Source organism: Cyphellophora attinorum (assembly GCF_001299255.1).
Source record: "Cyphellophora attinorum strain CBS 131958 chromosome Unknown Contig7, whole genome shotgun sequence".
NCBI classification, from domain to species: Eukaryota; Fungi; Ascomycota; class Eurotiomycetes; order Chaetothyriales; family Cyphellophoraceae; genus Cyphellophora; species Cyphellophora attinorum.
In genome coordinates, this window is record NW_017253235.1 from 484,633 (window position 1) to 508,673 (window position 24,041).

The 24,041-nt window shown below is 54.0% G+C and overlaps 8 protein-coding genes across 8 annotated transcripts; 4 read left to right on the forward strand and 4 right to left on the reverse strand.

The window, feature by feature from the left end:
• Nucleotides 1–753: 753 nt before the first annotated feature.
• AB675_9657 (uncharacterized protein) lies at nt 754–2,312 on the forward strand (the record flags this gene model as incomplete). The annotated part of the gene is made up of 2 exons (XM_018150211.1): nt 754–1,813; nt 1,858–2,312. The coding sequence occupies 2 exons, from the start codon at nt 754–756 to the stop codon at nt 2,310–2,312; spliced, it is 1,515 nt and encodes a 504-aa protein (XP_018002464.1).
• A 1,150-nt stretch (nt 2,313–3,462) lies between these two features.
• On the forward strand, nt 3,463–4,804 carry AB675_9658 (uncharacterized protein; the record flags this gene model as incomplete). The annotated part of the gene is made up of 3 exons (XM_018150212.1): nt 3,463–3,731; nt 3,887–4,106; nt 4,157–4,804. The coding sequence occupies 3 exons, from the start codon at nt 3,463–3,465 to the stop codon at nt 4,802–4,804; spliced, it is 1,137 nt and encodes a 378-aa protein (XP_018002347.1).
• Nucleotides 4,805–5,385: 581 nt separating this feature from the next.
• On the reverse strand, nt 5,386–7,683 carry AB675_9659 (Beta-hexosaminidase subunit A1; the record flags this gene model as incomplete). The annotated part of the gene is made up of 1 exon (XM_018150213.1): nt 5,386–7,683. The coding sequence occupies one exon, from the start codon at nt 7,681–7,683 to the stop codon at nt 5,386–5,388; it is 2,298 nt and encodes a 765-aa protein (XP_018002542.1).
• A 1,591-nt stretch (nt 7,684–9,274) lies between these two features.
• Nucleotides 9,275–10,786, forward strand: AB675_9660 (uncharacterized protein; the record flags this gene model as incomplete). Its single annotated transcript, XM_018150215.1, has 1 exon — nt 9,275–10,786. The coding sequence occupies one exon, from the start codon at nt 9,275–9,277 to the stop codon at nt 10,784–10,786; it is 1,512 nt and encodes a 503-aa protein (XP_018002509.1).
• Nucleotides 10,787–11,534: 748 nt separating this feature from the next.
• AB675_9661 (uncharacterized protein) lies at nt 11,535–13,211 on the reverse strand (the record flags this gene model as incomplete). The annotated part of the gene is made up of 1 exon (XM_018150216.1): nt 11,535–13,211. The coding sequence occupies one exon, from the start codon at nt 13,209–13,211 to the stop codon at nt 11,535–11,537; it is 1,677 nt and encodes a 558-aa protein (XP_018002332.1).
• Nucleotides 13,212–14,107: 896 nt separating this feature from the next.
• On the reverse strand, nt 14,108–16,255 carry AB675_9662 (uncharacterized protein; the record flags this gene model as incomplete). Its single annotated transcript, XM_018150217.1, has 1 exon — nt 14,108–16,255. The coding sequence occupies one exon, from the start codon at nt 16,253–16,255 to the stop codon at nt 14,108–14,110; it is 2,148 nt and encodes a 715-aa protein (XP_018002403.1).
• A 4,397-nt stretch (nt 16,256–20,652) lies between these two features.
• AB675_9663 (NADH kinase POS5, mitochondrial) lies at nt 20,653–22,052 on the reverse strand (the record flags this gene model as incomplete). The annotated part of the gene is made up of 3 exons (XM_018150218.1): nt 20,653–21,238; nt 21,270–21,885; nt 21,929–22,052. 3 exons carry the CDS (start codon nt 22,050–22,052, stop codon nt 20,653–20,655), a joined length of 1,326 nt encoding a protein of 441 aa, XP_018002226.1.
• Nucleotides 22,053–22,625: 573 nt separating this feature from the next.
• Nucleotides 22,626–23,921, forward strand: AB675_9664 (putative acyltransferase; the record flags this gene model as incomplete). The annotated part of the gene is made up of 2 exons (XM_018150219.1): nt 22,626–23,497; nt 23,552–23,921. The coding sequence occupies 2 exons, from the start codon at nt 22,626–22,628 to the stop codon at nt 23,919–23,921; spliced, it is 1,242 nt and encodes a 413-aa protein (XP_018002231.1).
• Between the last annotated feature and the right edge of the window lie 120 nt (nt 23,922–24,041).

The window sequence follows — 24,041 nt, forward strand, 5'->3', positions numbered from 1 at the left end:
CGTATATGTGTGCCGTGACGCGACGACTGGGGATAGATAATACAAGAATGCGACGAAGCTGAAGATGCAAAGCAGATTGGAATGAATTGCGCTGCCTTGATTCGATTCGTGTACAAAAGTCTACCTGAGTTGTGCATCAAAATAGCCCCCGCGCTGCTGACAGCGAGGGCTCGCGTAATCGCACCGCGTTCAAGGGGAACCTGAAAGTTACGCCCCAAGCAGCACATTGCGCTGCATATTGCAAGCCGATGCTGGTCAATCTTGTTACGATGGCCTGCCTCCTTTATGAGGGCGCTGCACACTCAATGCAGACCACAGCGTGCACCTTGAGTCTGCTGGAACTCTTCCGCCTTGGCCGAATGCTCCGTCACTGCATTGGTCTCGTGGTGACGACGACCTAAGCTCAGCTCGCCAGCCACTTTAGGCAAGAATTATAGCCAGGTTCAGGGGTCACAGGAAGCCCGCAAGCATCTCCCGGCGCCGAGATCCCTTGAAATCAGCCGACTACCTAGGTACTACGGTTGATTCTACCGCCGGTTTGGCAGCCCCGTGAACCTTCATGCCACCGCGGTAGCCTATGCACGTCTGCAATAGGTAGCCTTGTAGCCTTCACTACACCGCAACGCGCGAGACACGCTCTGTGCATGTTGGCTCGGCTGTTAAACTTACATCGCCGCATCTCTGCTGACGTAGCGAACGTCAGATAATGCTCAAGCGTCGACCAGACCCATATCGTAGGCCCGGCCGTTCAAGATGGAAGCAGCGCCACTGAGTCTTGCACAAACACACGCCCGGAATGCAGCCCTAGAAACGAAGCGATCGAACCCAGTCGCAGCCAGCGAAGAGCATGATCTCGCTGCGGCTGAGTTTGCCACAGCCGCCAAAGGCTCATCTGACCAAGAGGCAGTGCGCATACTGAACTTGCTCGAGCAGCACCACAAGAAACTAGGCCACATCCTGAAAACGGCACACGAGAAGCCGGCCATCGACGAGCAAATCGAGAGCACGCCTGTTGGCGGCACCTCGAAGCCGCCTCGTTTGTCGCGAACGCCCAGGGAAACGACCAGAGAGCTGTCTTCGTCCATTGCAAGCAACCTGGCCTCTGCTCGAGGTATACGTGGTGCTCAGCAGAAGCGATCAGCACCCATCTCACCTCTAGTCTCGAATCAGCATGCCGATGGTCAATTGTCCCACGACATGCCAAAGTCACGAGCTGCCTCGCAAGCAACTGGACCGGCGGCCTCCAAGCCGTCATGGGCGCCACCTGTTGGAAACGTCGATGACGTCCACGACAACGACACCGCTAGCGACTCACCATTTCAGCTCTTCTACAACACCTATCAGGGCCTCGTCTCAAAGATGAGTGCTCCTCTAGCCTTCGCTGGCCTTCCGCTTGCCCAGGCCATCCCCGAGGAGAAGCAGAACACTGTGCCTAAAGCCTCATCGCAAACCGAACGGCCCACAAGTACAGCCAAAGACCGCGCAATGGACTACTCCCGTCTCATCTCCAATGCAGCCTTTCGCGCTGTCAGCACCAATACGACGAACGACACTCCTGCCAAATCTCGCATCGAGGACTCATTCTACCACGTCCCTACTGCTGGCGGCACCATGTCCTACGCGGAGATGGTCAATCGCGCCGACCGCGAAGAGGCTCGTACTCTCCGTCACCATCGCCAGACCAGCAATCTCTCCAATATCTCCGAGAATGATGACTTCGTCGATGCTAGCAGTACCATCATCGCCCAAGCGAACTCACACGCAGCTCAGCCGCAGCAGCGATCCCAACAGCAAACAGGCCGGCCCTTACGCCGTGGCGCAACAAATGAGCCCAATTCGAGGGCAAGACAATGGAAGAACTCTCCCTCGAGAACGCCACGCTCCGGCACCTGTCAGACAAGATGTCCAAACGCCTGCATGCCTTCGAAATGGCTTCGCAGACCTCCACTGCTGCGCTCGCACAGTCGATACGCAGCATGCCTCGCTCTCCGCTCATGAGCCCAGACGTATCTCGAGCCGGTGCTGGATCTCGGAAACCTCCCACGACTGCAACCGACAAGCACCAACCTTATCCATCGTTCAACAAGTCTTCGGCGAAGAGCACGACCACGACCGACGATCGCATCACTGAGCTAGAAGAGATTCTACGGAAGAACGACGCCAGACTCAAGAAGAAGGAGGCCGAGAACGAGAAGCTAAAGGTCACGGTAGACAAGTACAAGGAGAAATGGGATAGTCTGAAGGCTGGCGCAAGAGCGAGACGGGAGCGGCAGCAGGGCACGAGTGCGGCTCCAGAGGAAGCGGAGGCTTGAGCTCGGTAATTGTGATTCCGAGTATCTGCTTGGGTCCTTCTCCAGCAACTTCGTCATAGCATTGAGGAAGGAGAGATCCTTAGATCCAACACTGCTCAGGTCTGGCTCGAATGAGCTGAATCAGCAGCACGCAGCATGCCGCAAATAAAGTGCTTGTGCGTGCCGAGGACGGCCTTGACGAATCGAATCGGTCGTTCAGACCTACAGACAACTTTCTTGGCCAAGCTGTTCTTTCTCCCGGCCTTTAACGCAGACATTGGATTTATTGCTGAGAAGATTGGATCTCTAGATCCACAATTGTGAAGTGAGGCCAAGTTGCCTCGTGCTACTGCTTTAAGCCAAGAGGAAGGCCTTTCGCCATCTTGGGGCAGTCTCAACTTCTATCTGTCCAGCCAGCGTGACAGGGCCCTGTCTGACTTTACCCTACTTCAGTGTCACTTCAAGCTCATGGTGCCCTCATCAGCTAATCCCTCATATTCTTGCTCAACATGAGCTTGACACTGAGACAGAATTACCGGCTAAACGTTGCCATTGCACTGCACTGGTGGTGCGCTGCCTATGCAACATGAGGCTACGGGAAGAAATCCTTCGGAGCTCATTTACAACGACCCGTGCCACAGCGGCGACCGGCATCTTTGCAGTCTTTTGCGGTGACTGTTTCAGCGTCCTCTCAAGCCCTTGGACCACAAGTGTGATGGCCCCCGCAGCTGGAGCAAGATCTATGGTTGGCAGTTTTGGCCCTCGCGATTCCTCTGGTTGATCTGAGTTTGGCGAAGGATGCACCCAATGTAAGCCTCGACAAGATCTGGCCAAGCTTCGCCAAGCATTGGATCTTTCGCAGGGCCCTTGACTTTCATCCATCTGGATACTTCGGCTAAAATTGGAACCACGTCTGTGAGGATTCACTAAGTTCCCCAGGGACAACTTCTTACGAGCCGATCGACAGCACTTTACCGACAAACAGGACAGAAAAGGAGAATTTCGCAGTTTCCACGTATGCTCCTCCGGTCTCGACCAAACCAGAAGATGGCGGAGATGCCAGAAAATAAATGTGCCTTGAATGCCAGTTCGTTTCTTCTCGAATGCCTTCAACTACAACGTTTCAAGCCTGTCTTTGGTTCACCCTCTGCATCGTTACCACGCTCCCACCATGCTGCCCAAGTGCAATAACACCATCGAGCATGTGAGGCTGCATGAGGAACCCATCTACAATGGCCACACCTTCCATTTAATCGGTCTATGGGTGTCTGGCGCATTCGCGCTCACTGCCTTGGTGTTGTCGCTGCAGCTGATTTTTCTTCACGCTACCAATTATTCCAAACCGTACGAGCAAAAGCATATCATCCGGGTATTGCTTATGGTACCAATCTACTCGCTGGTGTCGTTCCTCTCATTCAGGTTCTATACCTACTATGTTTAGTACGTATCACATTTTCTTGTGCACAGTATTGATTGCCATGAGTATCATCGCAAGAGAAACAATCTTGAAGGGGGTCCAAGATCCTTCAACGACCTGGACCTATTCTGTCCTTGTTCCTATTGCCGCATGCCAACCACAACTAACACTCACACAGCCTGAACGTCATCCGTGACTGCTACGAAGCATTCGCCATCGCCAGCTTCTTCAGTCTGATGTGTGCGTACACAGCTCCGAGCCTTCACGACCAAAAAGACTACTTCCGAAACATCGTCCCAAAACCATGGATATTTCCGGCCAACGCATTTCGAAAATGCTTCGGCGGGGATAAGAGAGGATGCTTTCGAGTGCCTCGCAGCGGTCTGACATGGTTCAATGTTAGTTCCTCGCCTATCCGAGAGTCAGCCTTCCTAACACCGTGTACCAGATAATTTGGGTTGCCGTCTTTCAATACTGCACGGTCAAGGTAGCACTGACCATAATCGCACTCATCACGCAGGCGACTCACCGCTACTGTATCGAGACCCTGAAGCCGGCATTTGCTCATGTATGGATCATCATCTTCCAAACGATCTCAGTTACGATCGCCATGTTCTGCCTCATACAATTTTACACGCAGGTCAAGGAGGACATCACTGAACACAGACCACTGGTCAAGGTTGCCGCCATCAAGTTGGTCATCTTCTTGTCCTTCTGGCAAACGATCATTCTGTCTCTGCTCACGGCTGGGAACGCCATCAAGCCTTCAAACAAGATCCAGGAGCCCGACCTCCGTGTAGGTCTTCCCGTGCTCTTGCTCTGTATGGAGATGGCCGTCTTTGCCTTGTTCCACTTCTGGTCTTTCCCGTATCAGCCCTACCAACTCCAATCAAAACAGTACCTCGGCGGGCCCCTGGGTATCAAAGCGATCCTCGACGCTCTGAACCCGTATGATATCATCAAAGCAGTGGGACGTTCCGCCCGGTGGATCACCATGGGCCACAAGACTCGCCACCAGGACGCGAGCTACGACGTCGCACTCGGAAGAAAACCTACTGGCGACAGTGCATCGCAGTTTCAGAGCATGAGTCGTTGATGGTCAAGGACTCTGTCAAAGTCAACTCGGCTTACGCCGGCCCCTGAGCTCTCAACCTCCAATCTTGGTGGCGGCACAGCACCGAATAGACTCGCGTCACCATACGAGACGTTTGAGTCGCCAAATGCGGCAGTTGCTCACCTAACATAAGGGTAGCAGTCGCAGAGCCGGACCAACAGTGCTGATGGCTCGAGTTGGGGGTCCCCGTGGCGGTTTCGAAGAGGCACCAAGCGGACGAGAACCACATGTGTATATTTGCTGCAGTCCTGACGAGGAAGAAGAGCGTGGGACAAAGTCAATCGTGTCATAGCTTCTGTATCTACAGCAGCACCTGCTTTGGCTGGCTGTAAATTCCCTTTTCAGAGAATTTCCATCGTGCTATTCTACGTGATGGAGCTTGTCTGCAGAATATTCATACAGATCCATACTTAGCATAGAGAAATCATCCACCATCAGGTTTCCGAGTACAAGCATACCCTGTGTCCGGTGCAGAAGGCCAATCATATGCTCTGCCACTTTGTGTGTATACTGGGCCAGCGACGCTACCTTACATTGACCATCAGCAGCACCTGGACATATGCCTACAGAGCCATAACGACAAAAGCCAGGAGTTCCGCGATCAACACCATGAGCCATCCCTCCGTCCGTAACTTCGAACTTCCACTGCCAGGCGTGTACACCACAGGCGCACCATCATCATTCCACCCCCTAACGTCATCCACCTCTCTCACCCCATCCCACACCCTCAATGCCTTCAACCCCGTCCCCTCTACTGTGTCAAGTGGCGCCACAAACGCCATCTGGTTCCAGCTAAACACCGTGTTCCGCCCCCCAAAAACAAACACCTCGAACCTCCCTGCCCATTCCCCGTCAATCCATACCCTTGAACCATCGATCGCTGTTGTCGTGATCACTATATCGTGCTCCTCGCTGCAGTCAGCAGTAGTATTTAGGACTACCTCTTCATGTGAACTCGAGGTCCCATTCCACCAGATGCGGCCCGGATGGCCGGGATCGAAGCCATCAGTGGCGGACACGGAGCGCAGAGGGTAAGCAATTCCGTCGGAAGTGTAGATCAGGTGGCCGGAGCCGTCGAGGGCGAGGATTGTGTCTGGGCCAGAGAGGGTGAAGGGACCGGTATACTTGAGGTGGAGGGTGTGGTTGAGACCTTTGCTGCCTTTGTTGAGGTGGTATATATTGCTGGACGAAGGTGGCGCTGTCCAGGTGAGAAGCGGTGCTGAAGCGTTGACAGGAGATGGAGTGGTCCGGTCGAGGTTCTGCCCCGGTGCGTGCGCGGATAGGAAATCGATAGACTGATCGATTGTCTCCGGATCAAGCTTGGCGCCACGCGAGCCAGACCACGCTCTTGCTGCGACAATCGGTATACCACGACGCCAGATGTAGTAAGCCTCGAGCTGGGTGGAAGCATCAGGACCGTTGTCGTTCCAGGAAGCCATGATCGCGCCCTTGTTCTGGATGGAATTCGGGCTGAGCTGATCGGTCACATTGACTTGATTGAAGAGGCTTGGCTCCCATTGCCAGCCTTCTTCGTCGGCGAAATTGAGGATTCGGGAGTTGTTGAAGAATTGCGGGTATTTAGCAGGGAGGATCGGCATATGATCTGACTTGATGGATGTATAGGCCCACCAATCCTCTGAATTGATGACTTGGTGGCCTTGTGCAACTAGTTGCAGAGGGTCGGACTGGCCGTGCTGCCAGTGCTGGATGATAACATCGGGAGATATGCGGAGGCCTTCGCCGGCCGGTGAGTCGAATGGCGTGCCCCAGGCGCGTACAGATTTGTTGTTGGTGGTCTTGACGTAGTCTGCCAACTCATTCACGAAGCCAACGTAGACGTCTCCGAGGGAGGCATTGTATTCGTCGGCGCCAATGTGAATCTCTTTGACGTTGAACCAAGGTAGGAATTCATCCCAGATCTGCTTCACTGTTGGAATGCTGTCCGGATGTGAAAGATTGAGGAGGTCCCGCTTTGGTAGAGCTAGCTCGGGCTTCCATTTGGTGATCGTCAGGCAGTGTCCAGGCGCTTCGATCTCTGGGATGACAGCTATCCCATGGTTTGCACAGTGTAGCTCCAGATCCGCGTATTCTTCACGGCTGAGGGTCTCGTTGACTCGCTCGATGAGCCCATCAAGCAATTCTGGATTCTCAGGTCGTAGAGAGAACTGCGAGTAGATATCCTGCCAGGTCTCGTTGTGTCCTCGGTTCAGTGGATAGTTGTCACTGACATGATAGTGGAACTCCGACATCTTGAAGAAGCTCGCATACGTGCACAGGTCTTTGAGGAAGCTCGGCGAGTACCACTTTCTACCAGCGTCGAGCATATAGCCGCGCGTCTTGTACGCTGGCGCATCTTTAGTCGATCTGGCAGCGACCGTAGTGAAGTTTGACAGATACAGCTCCTGCAGAACAGTTCGGGTTCCCCACCAGACTCCTCGTGAACCTGTTCCACTAATGACTATCGAAGCCTCCGTTACGTCGAGCTGATATCCCTCTTCTGTTGGGCTGCCATTCTCGTACTTCAGGTCTGACCCTCCATCAGTAAGCTGTGTCAGATATACTCCGACGGCATTTGCTGGCACCTCATCAATGACTTCGAGTGACCAGACCTGCCCAGTCATATTGCATAGTTCTTGAACGAAAATCGTTGCGAAGTCCTTCCCAGATGGCGGGACTAAAGTCAAGCCGTCCTGGTCCCGGTATTGAGCGACATTTTGTGTGATGAAGACCGCTGGCTGTGCTTGGACGAAGTCGAAGCCAATGGTCGATGTACTACTGCTCGAATTGGTCGTCGCCGGTAGTGGTGGCAACGCTTGCAGACCCACGCATAGTCCTACGAAAAGCCATGTGAATGATATCATGGTGGCAGCCATACGAGAGACTTGACTGCATACAGGCGGGTCAATGGCTTTGCCCGAGACGGAGGCATGGCGTTGGATATGCAGATATGCTGTCTCCGACTCCGATTCTTCACCGAGTCTTACTGCAACGTGAGCAGTGAAGTTGCATCGCCAAGCCTGGCTCCTCGAAGTGACGCTGCTGCTATCCGTAAGCCAGCTGTGAAGGGTACATGATCACCGAGGAGCCTCCAGCTGCTATCGCAGGAATTGGAAGGTCTGTGCTTCACCCCCATCGCGGGGAAGCGTGGGGGATGGCTGATGGCGAATCAAAGTGTTCGTCCCCCATCTGAGGAACTCCACCACCCCAACGTCCACAGATAAGGTGTTGTCAACCTTGACTCGCATGGAAGTTGATGACAGGAGCAGTTGAGCCACAATATATACTACACGACGTTGTCACTAAGGTGGTAGGTCAGTGGACACTGACGTCACGAGCCCTTTCCGTGCTGGGCTTTAAAGCAGCAGTTGTCGATTATGGCCAGGACAGCACGTAGGGTTCTCGAGGCGCGGCCTCAGTGCCACCGGTACACGCAACTTGCAGATCTTCCGGACGACGGGGCGCATTTCGCTCGCAGGGATGTCGCGTATGAGGCCTCAATTATCAATGTACGCTGTGCAGTCCACTTCACAGGATGACGAAGCAGGCAAGATCGCATTGCTATCCAAGTCAACGGGCTTCTGACATCAAGTACCACTTACCTGAGTAAGGCACAAGTGCATTGTACTGCTTTTCAAGCGCCGTCTGTGTCCAGCATATATGATTTCCGCAGTATTACGTCCTTGCATCGTCAGACGTGGCAAATTCCGTACTGAACCTTCTCCGCAGTAGCAACAAAGCATGAGTCCGACATAATGCGTGAATCTTGGCGACCTCATGTGTGTCTCGACTTCGCGCGTGGCTCAAGCGATCGACTTTGCCGCGAACGCACGGCGTAAGACTCCGACAACTTCAGCCCTGGTCGAGGCATGTGATGTGTGGTCTCGTATGAGGTGCTTTGACTTTTGCCATGTGAAAAAAGCTTCGAGTTTGCCATGGGCACCATGTGCCACAGGAGCGTGTCCCTTGCAGTAGATCCGACGCAACCCGTTCAGCCGCATCCCACGCGAGAAGCCCTACCTGGAAGTGTTCCACCCTCATGTGCGGTCAAAGAGGCCACTCCCGTGCGCAGAGAATGTAATATCTTCTGGAAGGAATTTTCTGCGATCGGAACGAAGTGGGTAGCGGCGATGAGCAGCAGTTTTCGTCATAGGCAGCCCTGAGTGCCGAGATATTCCCTGTGCAGGTCGTTCTTTTGTCACCGTGGGTTGGCCGACGACTTCTCTCTATTTCATCTTCACTGTACACTCATCCGTTACTGCCTTTGAAGCATCTTTACTCATTATTGTTCCTGTCATTTCCTGCCCAGCATACATTTGGAGTTTATGAGCGCATTGGATCGATAGATCGGCTCTTCGTTCCGCACGATTCTGCTTCGAGCATTTGATCGGCGCCGGACGCTGCACCTCGGGTGTTTGTGTGCGGTGAGCTTGACGACACTCGACTTGCTGGTGCATGGCCGTCGCAGTGCCTGCCGCCTCTCCTGTCATTTTGGCTGCATTGAGCAGCCCTCTGGCTACGCTTCCGCAGGCACACGATGCTCCCAGATCGCCCACCTACGAGCTGTCTACGCCAGCACTGGAACACAACGCAGATAACTACTCGCCATTCAATCATCTCGCGCATACAGATGCTCAGCCCAGGAGCGTGCACTTCTCTGAGCCGCCGGCTATGCCACTCGCAGCGAGACACTCAATAGCCACATCTCATGTCCCACTTCTACCGTCCGTGCCTTCAGCCAGCCAACTGCCTCACCTACCTGGACGAGCCTCCCAGACCGCACCGAACGTCGACCTTCACGCTGCAATTGAGTATCACAAAAGCACTGCCCAACACCTCAGACAGATTCACGACAATGACAGAAAAGCCTGGGAGATTGAAAAGTCCGCACTCCTTGCACGCATAGCCGACCTCGAGTTCAAATTGAACAAGGCACGCGATCCAAACCGCAGATCCAGCAATGAGTCATCTTTCGACAGTGCTCGCTCCTTCCGAAGCGATCTCAGGTCCTCAACCACATCTCACAGTAACGGCACATCCAGAAAGCCCTCTGAAACCGCTTTTCCTGGCTCGGCACCCGTTTGGCAAGGGCCAGAGAATACACCGCCGGTGACTCGGGTCTTCTCGCACGACGATGATATCAGTCATCTGCCTAGTATATCCGAAGACGGCCCAATGCCGACGCTGTCCAAGCAAGTGTCGCCGTCCCACAAAGAGGAAGTTCACACTATTCCGATTGAGCAGATCGACAAAGAACTAGATGGCATCAACGTCAAGTCAACCGGGCCTGCAGTCACTTCGTCCTTCGAGAAAGTCGGCAGTCCCTCGATTATTGGATCTCCGAATCGTGAACCATCTCCAGAGACGAAAGATGACGTAAGTGATGGTCTGCGCGTCAATATGGGCCGATTGTTGTCGCCACTTGACGAGAAACTGAAGCGTCATGCTGGCCACACCCCAATGGCTTTCGATGGCGCCATCTCTACAGAAGATACTACCGACACTCTTCCGACACCAAGGACCGAGAAGCCTCCCGCTCCTGCTCCTTCCGCCAGACCGCCAGTCCGTCCGTCGGAGGCTGCAGATTCATACTTCTCGTTCTCGGGAGAGTCACGTTCGGTACCGCAGGTCAAAGTAGCTGATATTCCCGAAGAGGCTGTCGACGAGGAAGTTCACCTGGAGACCGATGACGACCCAGCACTGAAGGGCCCTCTGATGCTCGATCCTTCAGCCAAGTCGCAAGCTGCAAACGTCTTCCTCGAGCAGGTTGACGCGAAGCTGATGGAAGCCGCGTCGCACCATCGATCAGATTCGGCCTCGCATGAAGAGGAGGACAAGCCGGCAAATGGCGTACATGCTAGACAGGCAAACAAGAAGGATGACGAGCCCTTTCCAGAACTCAAGATTCGGAAGAGCACAAATTTTGGTAGTGCCTGGGGTGAGGCTCCCATAGGGCAACATGCTTGATGTTGGCCGACGTATGATTGAGGCAGAGCAGAAGGTCAATCCAGAGCAAGCCCGTGGAAGCCACATCGGCTAGGGTTTCGTGCTACTGCGAACCAAGAGCAGCATAATGAATAAGACTAGATCAAACAAATTGATGATGTATTCGGCATGACTCCCGTTACCCCTTTGCTTAGGCACGGGAACTGCCGCCGTTTCTGGGGCCGTGTTCTCGACTCATACTGCTCGTGCTCGTTGACACGATCATAGTCACATCGTCTCGATGTGGCGCACTCGCTTTTCGCCATTGCCCCAGTCTCCCTGCAGATTTCGTCGATTGAGACTATAATGCAAATCAGCCTGCGTATATCGGCTGTCAGGCTCTAGATACCCGGAAACGTGAACGGTATTGAAACGCACGGCTAACTGAAATGAGGACTATCTGCCTCTATACTTCTGGACGCATATATGCTATGTTCATCTCGGTCATCATCGGCCTGAGCCGACTAGTAATACCCTTCCGTCACGGGCAGGCTCATGCGCCCCTGCTGCTTCACGCTGGCTCTTTCCGGCGGACGGACACGTACCTGCTCGTGGCTGCTGACCGCCCGCGGCTGCCCAACCGGCGGCATCGACGTTGAGAAGCCACTACGATAACGATCCTCGCTCTTCCGCCGCGGTCGACGTTGATCAACCGCCATGCCGGGCTCCTCATTCTCCAGTGCATCAGAACCGTCCTGCGGAGTACCACCAACCGGTCTCTGCTGCAGCCTCACGGCCAAATTTTGGCTTGGCGTCGCGCCAGCCGCCCATGGTTCTTCCGACTCTTGGCGCAAAGCCACCCAACCCAGCGCTTGACAACTTCATCCACGCGCCGAAGCCCTTTCCGCGTCGCTGGTACCTCAAACCACTCTTTATGCTCGCGTCCGCACTGCTCGCACTTCCCGGGGTCAACAATGCGCTGCTCGGCGAGCTCGAGGTGGATTAGACGCTCTACGCGACTTATGTACGGGCATTTGAGCGTGATTCCGGTCGATGCGGCTGCGGAAGAGGCGCCGGAAGGGGACCGAGGTGCGGACCTGGCGCCAGTTGCCGGCTTTGGAGATGCATATTTGATCCTGTATGGATAGAAGCGGACAAGGGTGATGTCCTGTCCGCACTGCTTCGACCACTGCGTCATGCGTCGGTGGACGTTGCTGGCGCGGCCAATTTTGAGGAGGATCGTTCGTTGCTCCTCTGTTGTAGGAGCGATCGTGCTGGCTGTGTGCTTAGTGCGGGAAGTACGAGGTTCAATGCGCCGGACTGAGGCGTATCGCTGAATAGCTGCAGCTTGGCGAGGATTCTTCTGCTTTATTGGAGCACCAGGTCCGCTTCGACGTCTGGTGGCTTGAGCCGTCGTGGGCTCGGTTTCGGAATCCGAGTCCAGATCCATCTCCTCGTCATCGTCACCGAGCAGGCTCGAGGCAGTCTCATCGTCTGGCTTCGAGTCGAATGAATCGGGAGTAAGCCAGAAGATGTAGATGTACCCGCTGTCGTCTGACGGAGACAGTGGCTTGCTGAGCTCGGAGAGCAGAAGAGCTGCGGTCTGCGGTGAAGTCCTGGAGGGGATCAGTGCCAGCAGGTCTTGCGTATGCGAGGCAGACGTTGCAGGTCGCTGAGCGCTCAGTCTAGGTTCAGTCCATATTGATGGCGAGCGACGGTCGGGCGCAGGGACTGCTCGGCCTCGAACCTGCGAGGACGGCACAGGCTTCCGCTGGACCACCGGAGCCGGACGAGCCATCGCCGCCTGCATGGGCGCGGGGCTCTCATAGCCTTGCGCCGGCGGAGGCTGTGGCCGTCGTCGATGCCGTTGTGGTGGCTCATCATGATCATCCGCCTGTAGACAGCACGACCATGACACCTTGGTATTGGATCGTCCGCCCAAATAGTCGTCCTTCCTACTGGGCAGCTGTACCTCTTCGGGCACCGTCATCAAAGGTCCCTGCATATGCTGCCATCCCGATGGCATGGTATCCCGCTTCGTCAAACGCGGCTCGTCACGCCGCGCATTATGCCGCTTCCCGCCACTGTGTGATCCTACCTCGGAATCCAGGTCAACGACCCCAACTTTCTCCGCGATCGAATCTATACTCGACTTCCCCCGTAGTGGGAACAATGTGGTCTTCTGTTCCGGCTCCGCGGCTAGTTCCTCCGCTTGGCTTTTATGCTGCCAGCAATAGAACGCAGCCGCATCGCTGTGCTCGAGAATGGCGAGGACGCCGCCGACGACGGCATCGTTGCGGTCCGAGGAAGGACCTGGAGAGGATCTGCTACTGTTACCAGTCGGGCTGCTGGCCAATGCTCTTCGACAAGGACGCCCACTGGCCGTGAGGCCTTTGCAGGTGGTCGAAGGGTTTTTCGAATCAGTTCGCGGCAGAAAAGACTCGGGCGTTCGTCCGGAGAAACTCATTGTGGGTGGTAACTCGAGATTAGAGTATCATGTTCGATGTAGGGGAGGTTATATAAGGCAGGACTCGGAGTGCAGTGCAGCGCAGGGTGGGAAAGATACTTATACATGGGTGGTTTGAGACTCAGTGACGGTCCTTACCTGGTGTCTGGCGATCAAACACATCATATTGCTACAGACGACCGCTACAGGCGCAGCAGTGTAAGCGGCAAGGCGGTACAGGTAAGTAGTAGTGGGCCATGGGAGGTTGGGCGTGAAGAACGCGATGAGGTCAAGTACGCGCCGGTGCTGGTGTGTGGCGGTGCACAGGCAAAGTGAGGCGTTTACGAGCAGCACTGGGCAAGTGATAGAGTACTTAGTACTTAGGTATTCACTTCATCATTTGATCCCCGGGGTCATTGGCTGGGTCGATGGTATACTCACTGGTTCCTCTGCATCGAGACGCAAACACCTAAGTAACGATTCACGGCCGATGAGGGTGCAGTACTTTCGCACGATAAGATGAACTATGAGCAGTCTCAAGATCGTTCAGCATATGTACATGAGCCTCGTGTAACGGGTCTCTCAGAAATTCCAGATCTAAGTACTTAGCATACCGTAACCTTGCGGTTCTCCAGCTTGCGCATGTATATGCATCGGCGCAGGATTGCACTCCCATAAAACCCGGCCAAGTCTATGAGAAGACCGTGACCATACTATCTGTTGGCCAACTAGGTCGATGTCACCAACCCAACAAAAACATCGCTTTTCGTATGTAATCGTTCATGGCAGCTTCCAAGGCTGCCCAATCATTAAGTCATAATCGAATAATGTTGCGAGTGGAATTTATCGAACAAATGAACGCAGGTCGCAGCAGGATTTTGAGCTGGCAGGGCCTGCTCGGGTGAATGTACAAGGATCTACGATTGTGAGGTAGGTTGAGTAGGTCGAGATGTCGGGAACAGCGAGTATGAAGCTCGTGTATTGAGCTTGGGACGTCCCTGGAGAGTGCTAGACCGTTGTCGGACGGCAGATTGAGCTGCAGGTATCATCGAAGACCGTCGACTTGGCACATATGGCACACGGGAGGTGGAAGCTCCCCTTTGATGACCGATGTCCGGGAGCTCGACGATGGTGTCATCTTCGTATTGATCAGTCGAGTGTAGATCTGGTTTCTGTTCGCAGGTAACAGTATCGACGCTTGAGCTGCTGCCATCTTGGCTTGCCGTTTGCAGAACAGGGCTTTCGGCCTCGGGATGAGAAAAATGCTTGAGATCACCATATGAAGTATTGCTCGAGCGATTCGTCGAGATGATTGAGGAGGCGATAGACAGAATTATGCTCTCTTGCGAGCTTGACTTGCTGATTGGTGAGCCAGACACTCGCTGTGGGTAGGGCACTCGCAGACTTTCGCGCTGGCTGACATGAACGTGCGAGTCAGGACTCAATGCCGCACTGTATCTATCGCCTGAATTGATGCCGAGGCCGCGCAGCGAAGACTGCGGAGCATTGTGCCGCATTGCTCGCGAATGCATCGGGGCTCTTTGTGCGAATGATGCAAAGGACTGAGTAGGTGGAAATGATCTCTGTGGCAAGATGTCACTTTTGGACATGCTTGAGGTTGCGTTCATCGTGAGACCATCGTCATCCTCATCTTCCAAAGCATGATCCCAAGAGTAATCGATAGCATCTTCCCAATCATCAACGTCGATAGTCTTGAGGCCCACTGATATTCTCCTCTCTATTGGGCCTGGGCGCGGCGGAGATGCCAGGACATCCGAAGTTGACACAAATGTTGAGCTTAGTGGTACCTGCGCCACGAGCCGACTCTGACGATACTGGCCAAGATCGGCAGGTACAGACTGCATGGGCCGGATGAGGCTCTTGCGATGCGGGCTGGTCATGACCGAGTTGAGGGAGTCCGTTCCTGCTGACATCTGTTTTTGGTGCAACGGTGGTTCGGGGAGAGGCGAAGTCTTGAGTAACAGCGCCGAAAGATCATCCGTGGATACTGCATGGACAATGCCAGGTGCCTCAGGCAAAGGTTTGTCAAGCATTGCTGATGGAGCCAGCTGCGGCGAGGGCCGACTTTGGTCTTCGGGAGCTTCCTCGTCGGTGCTAAAGGAGAAACTGGTGATTGGATCATCTGCCGCTGCAGCTTGTTCGACACTGTCGGTAGTCCCGTAGTCAAGGTCACCGACTTCAAATCCCGGTAACAGCGACAGACGACTCGGCCAAGAGAAGTTTTCGACAGATTGCGACAGCCTTACGTCTCCACCAAGTGACGGTAGTCTGAGATGATCCTTGGGTGGTGGTGCCGGCTTCGATGTCTCGTCCGTGAGAGAAGGCACAATTGAGAAGGTTGGCGAGGACGACCGATGCTCGAAAGAAGCATCTGTGGACTGTATGTCGGCGACAGTGATGCCCTGGATGTCGCCTTTGGGTCGTTGACTAGCTTGCAGAGAGTTGAAGGACTCGACCAATTCAACCTTGGTGGATTTGTTGAGGTTTTGATATTGCGATTGATCGGTGTGCGAGACGTGCTGGAAGTCGAACGGACCTGATATCTGTGGCTTTACTGTAGCCCGTCGGGTGTGCATGTTGAGCATTTGCCCTGCGGACCTGACCCGCTGTAATCCTGAAGATCGAGGGCTGCTATCGTTGTTTGATGGGTCCTCGCTCGTATGCGATGCTAGCACATTGAATTTGCTCGTTTGCCGACGCATAATCTTGCTGCCTTTGCTGAGGAGAGTCTTGCCGGTCTTCTCCTGTGCTCCAGGATGGACATCCAAACCATCGAAGGAGTTTTGGCGTGACGACGGTCGAGATCGTTGACTACTCGATGAATGAGAAGAGGATGACTTGTGGCCGTGTGAGAGTGTCGATATTAGGGTATTGGTCCGCGATCTGGTGTATGTAGTGCCCGGTGGACTGTTGTGTTCTTTCACCAGCTCTACGAGTGCCTGCCGCGATGGTTCGCCCGTGGACTTGCTGAACCAGTCTGGCAGAACGTGCTTGCCATCACTCGGCTGTTTGTGGTGATTTTGTGTCCATGCGAACCGGCCCATGACGTCCAATCCACCATGAAGTTGACGTTACAATGTTGCTGCCGTGAAGCATTCGCCGAGGCACGTAAGAAAGTGGTGCAGGGCCTGTGTTGCACTTAAGTTCAATTGACAGGAGCGACCCAGAACTGCAACGTGATCTGCGTGGGCAAGAACGAATAAGAATGCTCGCGAGAAGGATGATCGTACACAACAAGAAGGACACAATGGTAATGAAGAGCACAGAGAACAACAATAACAGGTCCGTGCTGACTGCTCAAGAGAAGTGCCCAGGTAGAAGTCCTAACGACTGCGAATAGTGAGGTGGAGTGTAGGGGGGCTACCGAGAACGCTGTCCATTATCATCATACCGCTTTCTGCTGAAGCCGTTGAGAAGGAGCAAGGTAGTGGACTTCCGGTACACCTCGAACAGGAAACGATCGGACTGCAGAGCAAGGTACAGGGATCAGTATGGTATAGAGCCGATCAGTGCTAGCGTCGTCAGGCACGATGGATCTTCCTGGGCTTTCGAATTTGGTTACTGTTGGCGATGAGGACCTCGTCGCGGCGTCGCATGAGGAAGGACGCCATGCTGCTGGCTCAAGACTCGGATTGGTAGTGGATAACAAGCGCATTGTGGAATACTACAAGACAGGAGAAGCGCAAAGACATACCTCGACGGACTGCAAGAGAACGAAGCTTGGGTTCGTTAGCTACACGGTAGTCAGGCACCTATGTTGGCTCCGCCGGCGAGAGAAAGAGCTCGAAAAGATGGACGAAGTAATCGACGCATGGCAACAGGGGTGACAAGGTCGAGGAGAAGCAGGGGTCTGCATGCTCTTTGCTTCAGGCGGTCTAGCCTCATCCCACGGTGCTGGATCTCCCGAAAGCCGCGGCAGGCTTAACTCAAAACAAAAGTCACGATGACCCGGCCGTGACTCCGACAGTTAGGTGCGTCAGCACAAGCGCAGTCCACTTTACGACGAAGAAGACTGCTCCGCACAGCAAGCCTTTAAACACTGCTCAAGCGAGGGGATGAATTCTTGCAAACTGCTCGAAAGCTGCTGTTTCAACAGCACGGACGTCAACAAAGCCGTTGATCGGGTGTTACTCACGACAGATGCCCGTCGATTTGATTGCTGGATCCTGACAGCTGTGACAGATTGGATGTGAAGCAGACCTCAGACAGCCGGGAAAGCTACTGCCTACATAACTTGAAACGCCCCTCCTGTATAGTATGGCCGGAGTTCAACTACTGTGTATGCAGACACCATGCTGAATGACGTTGGACTCGTTCTTAGCACATCCCATCCACCGCTGATCATCATCGCTCTTGTGGAGGTCCTGTGAGCTGCAGAGACCAGTCCAGTGGATGTTTGATGCCGACATTTCTCTTCCAGCCTGCTGGGACAGTAGCAACAGATCAAGGTCAGTCAGTGGCTTCGCTTAGAGCGTCTCATAAAGCGACCCCACGAACAGCGGACGGCAGCTTCTGGGGCATGATGCAAACCGTACAGCGGTATGGCGTCTCTTATCTTTGCCTTTAGGACGCTGACGCTTTGCTCGTGGGTCAAAGATATTTCACAGCATGGATACTCTCAGAAGCTGCTGGGGCTCATGACAACAACAATGAGGTTGTTGACATTGTTAAACTTGAAGACTCCCAGTTATGAGGATCAATGATGGGTCCAAAGTGGGATAGGTCTTGGCTGCTATGTTCCGTCAAACTGGTACCCATTCTTTGGAGATCTGCTACTGTAGGTACATATCGTACCCATCTGAAGGTACGCGTCCAGGAGCTGGAGGCAAAAATATCAAGTTGCCAATCCATCCGACGACAACTCTAGTTGGGCGACGTCGGGCTCTAGTCCTCCGTACCTAGTGTTCGCTTTGCAGCACATGAATGCCAATCTAGGTAGCTAGTACTTGAGCAATGCTCTACTGAAGTACCAAGTCTAGATAAGGAATTGCTTCTTTGACTCGACGGCCATATGATTGCGACCAAGACAATGCCTGAGCAAGCGGTGAAGCCCCGTTACGACGTCTGCGGTCTCCCGACCATGCCGATCATGACAAGATGTCTTTGACTCAAATTCGTGGGGTCATCTTGGGTGTACACTTGTACCGAGTAGAGGGGCTCCTGAATCTGCAGAACAGAATTTTCGAGGGAACAATGCATGATACTACCGCAGGAGCTCGACTGCCACGAGAACACAGTTCGCCCAGTTCTAGGGACAGGACCACAATTCTTATGAGGTCCATGCTCCTCCAGATGGATTGATGTTTCAGAGAAGGAAGTCAACCTTAGACAACGCACATGTCTCGAGGCAGCATCTCCATCTTCGACGAAAACTTCTCGCTGTGTCCTCCTGAACCGTCTCCGTCACCTCGCTTGTGCTATGCTGCCGCTACTGCGACAGTGCCCGTGCGCACGACTGACACCTGCGCGTTCTTACCACTGCAGCTATAGCTTGATGTGCCTGGACAGGGCAACCTGGGTATATGCAGTCTACACCGTGTACCTGCCTGCAGCTAGAAGGTACCTGCCTAAGCGAGCACCCCGCAATAGCAAGGCCCGTGGTCACCGAAGAAGGCCTGATATGCAAGGCGAACAGGGTCTTCCTGATCGACTGCCGAGGGGCATGTACACTCGGTCAGGTCGCTTTTCTGATCCTTTGCAGTATATACATCGACTGGGTGTTAGCAGTGACGCCTGGCAACTTTGAGCCACCGGACAACCTGCCAGCTGCTGCTGCATCTTCAGCGGTCTCAGCTAGAACTCGTCGAGACTTTTGTCTGGCAATAATGTGCGTCATGTGCTTCAATTCTCTTGTAGGATCAGTAGGTTTAGACGACTCCCGAAAAATGGGTTCGGGAGGCAGCAAGTTCCTGAAGTTTGCCGGGAGGGTTGTCCCTGATGCCCTGCATGCTCACTTCCGCGGCAAGAACGCTATCGATTTGCCTGGAAGCAGCCACACCAGAGCTTACTAGAGCTTCACTTTCAACCTCACGTAACGGCATCATGCTTGTAGTTCTAGATTTTTCGCATAGTCATCCCTTTGCCGTTCACTCCGGTTACAATATAGCTCAGCTTCACTTTACCTGGAGCTCCATGGCACCTCGGGAGAAAACTTCGTTCCAAGTTCGCTTGTCCTGCCACGACTTGCAAGCGAACTTGGGCGGTCAAGGTGTCTGTCGTGCTCTCCAGAGTCTGGCAACCGACGGCGAAGCTCGCCTTTCTCCGTGCAGATCCGCCAGATGGATACACTGGCTTCTCTCTTGGCCGTTGCATCTGCCCTGTGCTTCGCATTGTTGTGGTATAATGGTCCTTCTGTCACCCAAGATGAACGCGTTGCAGTTGTGGTGCTGCACACACTGCTACAACGCGGCCTGACTTTAGCGAGGTCGAGTACCCGAGCCAGCGCTCAACACAAGCTCTGTCTCTGCTCATAAATCATTTGCTTTTTCGGCGCAGCTGGCAGATCTGCCATTGCACAACCTAGGGACGTCCTGTCGCAAATACATCTCCTTAGCACAACCGATCCTCAGCTCGACAATCGGAATTGTGCCCCAGTTCTCGCATTGGAATTCGCCCACTTCGACACGGACACATATCTCCGCACCACCCCTGCTCGAGCAGCAACATGTTCGTCGATCATCCAGAGATCATCCAACGGCTGATTCTGGGTTTAAACGACTTTTACCCCTGAGTATACCAAAGGCCATGACTTGCCGCGAAACTCAGGAGGGTACGTATGTCTTCAATGCTCGGCGACATTCTGCTGGCATTATTTCTGCATGGCACCCATCTGTGCGCGCAGATCCCTGCCGCAGGTGCTGTCCCAAGAGAAACACATACCACTGACCTCTGATCCACTTCGAACCCATGGCACTAGACCCTCGAATGTCGCGAGAGCGCACTCGACCTCTGATCAGCCAAGTACATATGAAGTCCGCCCCGATCACTCAACATGAGCCATGAACGGCAATAACGGCATGCCGCATAACCTTCATCCTCAACGACAAAGATCGACAGGTACAGATACAAATGGCATGCCACCCCTGCAGCAATCCCAGATTCCCATCACACGCTATCGATCTGCATGCTTGTGATATTCCCTGCTGGTGCCAAAGCCCCCGGTTCGTCCTCACCTACCCTCCCTTCTGCACATGCCCGGCAGTTGTCGGGTAATAACAATACTTGGGCAACTCTGCCCGACCCTCAGTGCTCGCAATCGGCGGCCCCGCACTCCAATTCGTCCCCGGCTCCCGAGCGCGGCTAAATGACAACGGAGACAAGGCAGAATAACGTCGCGGGAATGCAGAATGCCCACTACGTGCCCGTGCACCGGTTCTCCCGAACGCTGAGAACAGCCGCCACATCGTGTACAAACCGGAGGACCCATTGAGTCTGCGAAGCCTCAGTCCTCCTCTCCAAACGGATAGTTGAACTTCAACAGCCCGTTCAAACCCCCGACCCAACCATCATCGCCCTCGGCACCACCACTCCTCGATTGCCTTAGTATACACGGAATGCCACCTTTCCACTCGCCCTTCGATCCTCTTCCATTGACATGCCCTCCGTTGACCCCGTGAACCAATTCCTCTCCACTGACCCTCACCTCTGCCCCGACGCCCACGCCCCCTCTCATCCGCTTCCCATCCACGCTGAGCTCAATCTCCTTACTCCGATTCTTTTCGCTCAGCTTGAGCGTAATCGGCGAGTTCGCAGGGAGCACCAAGGGTCGGAAGCTCAGACTCCTGGGACAGATGGGAGTCAGCAGCAGCGAAGGAACCAGTGGATGGATGATGCTGCCTCCACTGCTCAGGCTGTAAGCGGTGCTGCCGGTGGGTGTCGAGATGATCATGCCGTCGGCGACGGCCTCGGTGAGGAAGCGTCCGCCTACGTAGATCTCTATGATGGTGAGATGCGGGTCGGCGCCGCGGTGGAGGATAATCTCGTTCATGGCGTGGGTGTCGCCGTCCTCTGCTTGAGCAGATGGGGGCCTGATAGTCACCATTGGACGTAGGAGTGCACGTCAGCCGCCGGCCGTTGGCGGAGTAGACGCCAATTTTCAGGCGTTGGCGGATCAGGACTTTGGCGCTTCGCGTGAGACCAAGGGACTTTCCACGAATTGAGGACCAGCCGGTTGGACCAGTGTCGGCAGATGATGTGTCGGTGGAGTCGGGAGCAGAGTGAGCTGGACTGTCAAGAAGGGAGTGCCGAGAGGAGGGTGCGCCGGAGACGTAGACTTCGCGAAAAGCACGCTTGTACTCGGAGAACTTCCACTCGCCCAGGAAGCCTAGAGTGCCCATGCCGAAGGAGAGGATTGGCGGTACTTGCACTGCGTTGGCGAAGAGGGCTGCGGCGTGAAGGATTGTGCCATCACCGCCGAAGGTTGTGATCATGTCGACTTTGGAGTGGTAGGCTGTGTGCGGAGTGTTGTGGGCTGCGGCGTAGACGGTGAAGGGCAATGTGTCGCTGATCTCCTCTGCGACGGAGGGCTCAACGATTATGTTTGTGCCGGGATACGTTGAATGCACATGACTGGCAAACTCCGTCAGAGCCGCACTAGTTTCCGTAGCATAGTCCTTCTTGATGAGAAAGACATTCCGGGGTGGTGAAGGCCATTCTAATGACAAGAGGTCGTTGCCTGGTCGTTCTTGATATGCGGCATGGCTCCTGGATGGAAGAACATCCAACGGTCTCGAGTCTAGTATTGATCTCGATGTCTGAAAGCGTCTGCGCGAAACGATGTTGATTTGACGTGTCGCTCTCCTCCTGATATTGGTAGCGTTCCTTAGCCCAGATGTTAGGCATATCAAAGTCATTAGGCTTATAACCGAAGCGCTCAGGGTACAAATGTCATGGCGTATTGTACATCATCTACGAAGGTCTATCTCAGACCTCCAGAGCAGGCGCCAGTAAGCAGAAAGCACCGAAACAGCCAGAAAACCAACACAGAGCAATGACTAAATGGCGACCATGGAACAGCAACTTAAGAGGATCAAGAAGACATGGGTACGGCGAGATAAATAATCCACAAGCGTCGACTTCGCTACGGCGGCCCCGAGAGGCACATATGACGTGACGCTGATCCGAGCCGGCCGAAGGCCTGAGCGCAACTTTGGCCATCACTCAGCTCGTTCTCGTTCTAGGCAACCATGACTGCAGGCTCGGTCTTTTCCAGTTGGTGAATGGACGTTCAATTTGGTGGTCTATTCTTGCACCTTGTTAGGTACCACGGCGAGTACGGCTACCTAGAATGATCACAAGCCGGCAATCTCATGACTTAATCATCACCCCACGATACGAAGTATAACCCCATTAATAGAAAGATATCGTTTCCTTCGAACCACTTCGTTTCTTCCACAAGGCATCTTCATCATCACGATGGCGACCAACGGTGTCCGTAAGCGGACCACCGAGGGCGTGAAAGAATCGGTCGATGCCGTCTCTCATGAGGCCAAGGCTGCACCACAACCCCATCCTGCTGGCGAGGTCAAACACGGAGTTGGCGTCGAGGTTCTACGCGTCTTGCTCTTCACATCATGGTTCATGTGCGTTGCAGTTGCTATCAACGCTACGCAAATCATCGGCTGTCCGCTTTACTTCATCAACAAGGATTATTACTACGCCTACATGGCTTTAACGAAGCAATCTTTCGGCATCCTTATCACCACAATTACTCAATGGTTCAGTCCGACCGTCATTCGTGTGAGTTGGGACAAGAGTGTCCGAGGGCAACTCAAGAAGACCCCTGACGGGCGGCTGCAATTGAGCTTTCCTGAGCGCCTGACTATGCTTGCAAATCATCAGATCTATACCGATTGGCTGTATCTTTGGTGGTCCGCGTACGCGAACCGGATGCATGGTCACATCTACATCATATTGAAGGAGTCCCTGAAGTACATGCCGATCCTCAGCCCTGGCATAATGTTCTATGGCTTTATCTTCATGGCTCGAAAATGGGCTTCTGATCAATCGCGGATAGCCTATCGATTACAGAAGCTGAAGGAGCGTCACCACGGCCCGTTATCAGGGAGCGCGTCGTTGGATCCGATGTGGCTTTTGATCTTCCCAGAAGGCACCAATCTTTCCAGAAACACGAAGAAGCAAAGTGTGGCCTGGTCCGAAAAATCGGGAATTCCAGACCTTCGGCATCAGTTGCTGCCACGTAGCACTGGTCTGCAGTTCTGCCTGGAGCAACTCGGCGACTCGATAGAATGGGTCTACGACTGTACCCTTGCATATGAAGGTGTTCCGTAAGTACTTCCCATACCTAAAAGTCGCCATCAACAGCAGCTCATTCGTAGCAGAAAGGGGGGATATGCTCCTGAATACTTTACGCTTAGGTCGACGTACTTCCAGGGGCGTCCTCCGAAGTCTGTCAATATGTACTGGAGGCGATTTGCGGTGTCGGAGATCCCCATTAAGGATACCAAAGCTTTCGAGGCTTGGGTGTTGGAAAGATGGAGGGAGAAAGATGAGCTGCTGGAAACGTTCTACAACACTGGCCGATTTCCGTCAGACGAGGGCGTCGACAAGCAGGAGGGCTACATTGAGACTGACGTGCGATTGTCATCGTGGCTGGAGATTGTACAGATTTTCGTCGTCCTGCTAGCCCTGGCCATGGTTGCGAACGTAGTGGTCAAACTGTGGGAGATGCTGGTTGGCACTCGGTTATGAGGGATGAACGATGAACGACGAGACGACGATGGATGAGACCCGGAGTGAATCCCGACTTATGCTACTACTGGGGACAGGATAGAGCGAAAGCCTCCTCGAATTCACCCAATTCCTTCACAT